The sequence below is a fragment of the Canis lupus genome, chromosome 22, assembly GCF_048164855.1.
Source record: "Canis lupus baileyi chromosome 22, mCanLup2.hap1, whole genome shotgun sequence".
Classification (NCBI taxonomy): Eukaryota; Metazoa; Chordata; class Mammalia; order Carnivora; family Canidae; genus Canis; species Canis lupus.
Window position 1 is genome coordinate 14875332 of NC_132859.1, and position 4983 is coordinate 14880314.

General features: G+C 47.8%; 1 protein-coding gene and 1 long non-coding RNA gene across 3 annotated transcripts in view; one reads left to right on the forward strand and one right to left on the reverse strand.

The window, feature by feature from the left end:
* ATP1B3 (ATPase Na+/K+ transporting subunit beta 3) overlaps nt 1–503 on the reverse strand; it is a 42810-nt gene extending 42307 nt beyond the window's left edge. Inside the window, exon 1 of one of the 2 annotated variants that reach the window (XM_072792441.1) lies at nt 275–503. In XM_072792441.1, coding sequence (XP_072648542.1) covers nt 275–383 — 109 coding nt within the window. In that variant the 5' untranslated portion in view covers nt 384–503. The remainder of the gene's footprint in view (nt 1–274) is intronic. The other variant, XM_072792440.1, reaches the window with a different exon arrangement.
* A 278-nt stretch (nt 504–781) lies between these two features.
* LOC140613925 (uncharacterized) lies at nt 782–3746 on the forward strand. The gene is made up of 2 exons (XR_012014842.1): nt 782–955; nt 1230–3746. It is a non-coding gene; the product is annotated as an uncharacterized lncRNA (long non-coding RNA).
* The last annotated feature ends 1237 nt before the right edge of the window (nt 3747–4983 follow it).

Sequence of the window (4983 nt, forward strand, 5' to 3'; positions counted from 1 at the left end):
CGCTCGGGCCCGGCTGCGCGCAGGGAGGCCGCGGCAGCACGTGCGCCGCGCTCCGGGCCGCGAGGAAGGGACCGGCGCGGCCGGGCGGGGGCCGCCTGCGGGCCGGGCTGCGTCGGCAGCGAGCGGCGGCCCGGCCGCCTCGCTAGGAATGAATGGGGCCGCGCGGCCCGCCCTCCGCCGCCGCCCCTCCGGCTGCCCCTCGGGCCCCCGCGCGCCCAGCCGCCCCCCGCCCCTCCCCTCCCGCCCCGGCCCCGCCCGGCCGCCGCCCGCTCACCCCAGCTCTTGGCGGTGCGCCCCAGGAACTCTCCGGTGGTCGGGTTGTAGATGAAGAGCTTCCACTCGGCGAGGCTCTGGTTGAAGGACTTCTTCTCCTTCTTCGTCATGGTGTGTGCGCGGACGGCGAGGGGAGCGGCGGCCGCGGGGGCGGAGGCGGAGGCGGCGGCGGCGGCGGCGGCGAGGAGCGCGGAGGCGCGTCCCGGCTCAGGCGGCGGCAAGCGGACGGCCGAGGACACCTCCTCGCTGCGGTGCGCACTCGAGCCGACTGCGCCGCGCGAGCCCGGCGGCCGCTCGGGCCGCGGGAGCCTGACGTCTCCGCGCGCCGCAGCCAATCCGCGCGCCGCTCGGCCCGCGCCGCCGTCGCCGCCGCCACTGCCTCCCGCCCGCCGCCCGGCGCGGCCCGTTTCGGCGAGGAAGCTCCGCCCCCCGCGCCGCGGCCCCGCCCCCCGCGCCGCGGCCCCGCCCCCTCGCGCCTCGCGCCCCGCCCCCCCGCCCGGCTCCGGGGACGGCCGGGGGGGTGCCGCCCGGGGGGGTGCCGCCCGGGGGGGTGCCGCCCGGGGGGTGCCGCCCGGGGTCCCTGTGCCCTGGTCCCGGGAAGCAGAAACCGCACATGGCAACTTCAAAAAAAAAAAAAAAATGACGAGGGCTCAGTACGGAAATGTATGATGACAAACCGAAGGTGGGCGTCCCTGACCCGCAGGTTCCTCGGGAGGCGGAGGGGGAGGAGGAGGAGGAGTCGGGAGATGCTGTGGGCCACCCGGCCGGGAGAACGCGGAAACCACTGCGGCGGCCCGAGCCGTCCCGGCGGAGCAGGGGACTTGAGCACGCTGTCCCCGGGCCCCCGCCCCGCCCCGCCCCCGCCCCGGGCTCTGTGACGGGACCGGGAGGCTGCGGGGCCCCGTGGAGCCCACCCCCCGCTGCTCGCACAAGTGTCCTTACTTGGCCCTTTTCAGGGATTGAACCGGGAGCCGCAGGTCGATGGAAAGAAATGTCATCCTAAGGCTTGTCGGTGTTCAGTGAACAGAGCATGACTTTCTCCAGATTCGGTTGAATTTATCAAGGAAATCGATAGACGGTGCTTTCCTGAGCGTCCCGTGCACTCTTTAAGACCTGCTTATTTCTGAGGCCGGGTCTGCAGGAAAATCAGTTCTTGGTGGAGTGTGGATCCCTACATGAAGTTCCCGGCTTCTCCTGGTCGCCGGAGCCGCGGATGCTCCCCGAGGTCGGAGCTGAGCGTGCAGTCCACGTCTGTCTACACTAGGTGGAGCTGAGGAGTTCAGTGCCCGGCGACTGGCCACCGAATGGAAAAATAGTTTGGGCAGAAGGTGCTGGTTTTTTTTTTTTTTTTTTAGAAATAAATGGGGCGCTGCTTCTGTTTCATTGGGAAAGAAAAAAAAATTATGGAGGAGGAAGTGTAGCGCACTTATTTTTTGGAGTCATTGCATTATAACCCGTCTGGAAGGTTAAACACACACAGCCTGCAAATGCTGCAAGGGAGTAGTGGATAAAGACATTCTGGCGTCTCTCACGGTTCCTCACTTTGCTTATTGGAGCAAGGAATTATGGATTACGTCTCCCGTAAATGGAAAAGAGATAGAAGAAGAATATATTCCTGTAAAGCCATTCCCACAAGCCCTGCCTTTACGAAAGCTGCTTTCGTCTCATTAAAAATCTAACTACAAATCAGCTAAAATACTAGTAGGGTTGATGACAGCCTTTTCAGTGTAGATAAGAGGTTAAGATATACAGTGTGATTAAAGTAAAATAGAAAACCCATCTGCTTCATTTATCTTGTGTGTCTGTGTGTGCTCTTAGCGAGCACGCTTTGAAAAACAGTTAACGCGGTACACACAAAGAAAACGTGGTAAAAAGGAACATTTTGAAAACAGTGCCTCAAAGATTGAGTGTTGTCAAGAGATTTGTGATCTGCATGTTTTTAGTGGTCCTCAAGATGGCTTTCGGATGTCATGCTTTGTGGTTTTCCAAATAAATATTTAAATACAAATATAATTCAGTAAGTGGTTTGAAAACCCATGCCTAGTTTAGGATTGTAACTGATCCAACAGATCTCAGTGTGGGGAAAAGGTGACATTCTACTCCAAAATACAGGCACTATGTGTTTCTCTGATATATGATAACTTGAGCATTACTCCGAAGAGAAAATTCTGACTGTACTGGAGATGGGAGGGGATAGGAGACTACCAAGTTTGAGCAGATGAAATACCATCTTTAATCACAACTTTATTCCTTATAAGTTTATTTTACCTAAGTTTCCTTTTAAAAGAGAAGTTCTTTTGCCAGGATACCCACTTAAATTTGAATTTCAGATAGACGATGGATAATTTTTTAATAGAGGTATATTCCGTGCAATATTTGGGATATACTTAGACTAAAAAATTATTCTTATCTACCTGAAATTCAAATTTACTTGGATATCCTGTATCTTTATTTGGTAAATCTCAGTACCCTACCTGTAGAGGATACCTATGAATCCCACAGGAATAATAATGATCGTTTATACGTATTTAAGTCCGTAGGCCCTATACCACTTGCTTAGTGTGATGTGTTTCTTAATCTTTACAAATATCCTAACAGGGAGATAATTGCTTCCCTAACTTTATAAAAGAGGAAACTGAGGTTTAGAGAAATTATGTAACTTCACCATGGTCAGAAAGCTACCAGACAACAGTATATTGATTCAAATCCCTGTCTTTCCTCCAACTACCCAGTACTGGCTCCCAGGGAATGATGGCAGAGCTCTGGGGACACTTCACAAAGCTGAATGAGGTGGAATGAGAGAAAATGAAACAGTTGTGGGGCACTTGGTTGAGTGTTCTCTCCAGTCAGCAGAATCTACTTTCTGGCTTCTATGGGCACAAATAAGATATTTTGGCTTTTAATTTGCTAACACTCTTAGTTTATTCCTGAATTTTAGAATCGTGTACAGAAAAATATAGTTCTTATAAGCAGCATCACATTTATAATTTGGTGTTTTGTGGTGTTCTGACTGACGTGACTATGATACGAAATCATAAAGGCCATTATTTGTCCCTAAAGGGTATTAAGATTTATTTTAAAAATAGTCCTTCCTTATAACAGCGGCTACAATTGTGTTGGCATTTTATTGTATCTGAGAAACCCGGTCATGAACACATACTTCTCTTTACAGAAAATGTCCTTGTCCACACATTGGTTTTCATATTGAATGCGTTCACTAATCCTTTAACAAACAATAGTTCTACACCCTTTGCAGATTAAAGGGCAGACACCTGCATTATTAATCATCTTAAATTAAATGAACCAGGGTTTTTGTAAAGTATGACATAGTATACGGCATAGAAAGTGCTCTGTTAAATGGTCTGGGTTTTTATCATTTTTAATACTGTCATTCACTGTATTAGGTAACATATGAAAAAGTGTGTGATATGATCTAATGGTATAATTTATTAAAAATAAATTCAAATGACCAACTCAATGTGAAATATTTAATAATTTGGTTATAAAAACTTACAGGTATAGGTGAAACAAAAGGCAGAATGTTGATATTTATTGAAGTTGGGTGACAAGTCCATGGAGTTCATCATATTTTGTCTACTTTGTGCAACATCAAAATTTTTCATAATACAATTTGTTTTTTATTTTTAAGATTTTATTTGAAAGAGAGAATATGAGGTGGGGAACAGAGGGAGATGGACAAATAGGCTCCCCACTCAGCAGGGAGCTCAATGTGGGACTTGATCCCAGGACCTGGGATCATGACTTGAGCTGAAGGCAGACACTTAACCGACTAAGCCACCCAGGTTCTCCAAGAACTTGTTTTTTTTAATTGGGCAAAGGTTAGGCAATTTTCCTGATATACATTTTTCTGGTTCACTTAGTTGAAAAATAACAAAAGAAGGAATAGTTTTAATAGAGGAACCTGGGGGCTTAGTCGGTTAAGCGTCTGCCTTCCGCTCAGGTTGTGATCCCGGGGTCCTGGGGTGTAGTCTTGTGTTGGGCTCCCTGCTCAGTAGGGGAGTCTGCTTGTCTCTCTTGCTCTGTCCCCCGCTCATGCTCTCTCTCAAATAAATATATATATTTTTAAATCAACAGAAGAGCTGAAAGAAAAGATCAGTGGAATCTCCTAAAGTGTAAAGAGAAAAGACAGAAGGGAAGAAATATTTTTAAAAGCCAAAAAACAAAACAAAACAAAAAAATAAAATAATAAAATAAAAGCCAAAAAACGACATAAGGTCATCAATCCAGGAGAGATAATAGCCAATTAATAGTTCCAGAAGTAGACAAGAAAACTTGAGAGAAAAGATAATGAGGGCAATAATACAAGAACATTTTTTAGAGCTAAGATAGGAATCTTCAGATTAAAAGGTTTACCAAGTGCCACACAAAAGAAAATAAATACATACTTTATAAGCTTGTGATTTTATAATGCATTAAATACTAAGAGAAGATTCTAAAAGCTTCCAGAGAACAAGCAACAGGTCAACTACAACAGAACATGAATTTAATTGTCTTTTCATCAACGATGCTCAGTGCCAGAAGACAGACACTGCTTTCAGAGTTCTGAGGATCTGAGTATCATACCTACGTAAGCTATCACTCAGCTGTAAGGATAAAATGAAGACATGTTGAGGCATATAAGAACTCAGAAAGCTCACCTCTCAAAAATTCTTTCTGAAAAAATTAAGGATAAAACAGTGAAAAGAAAAA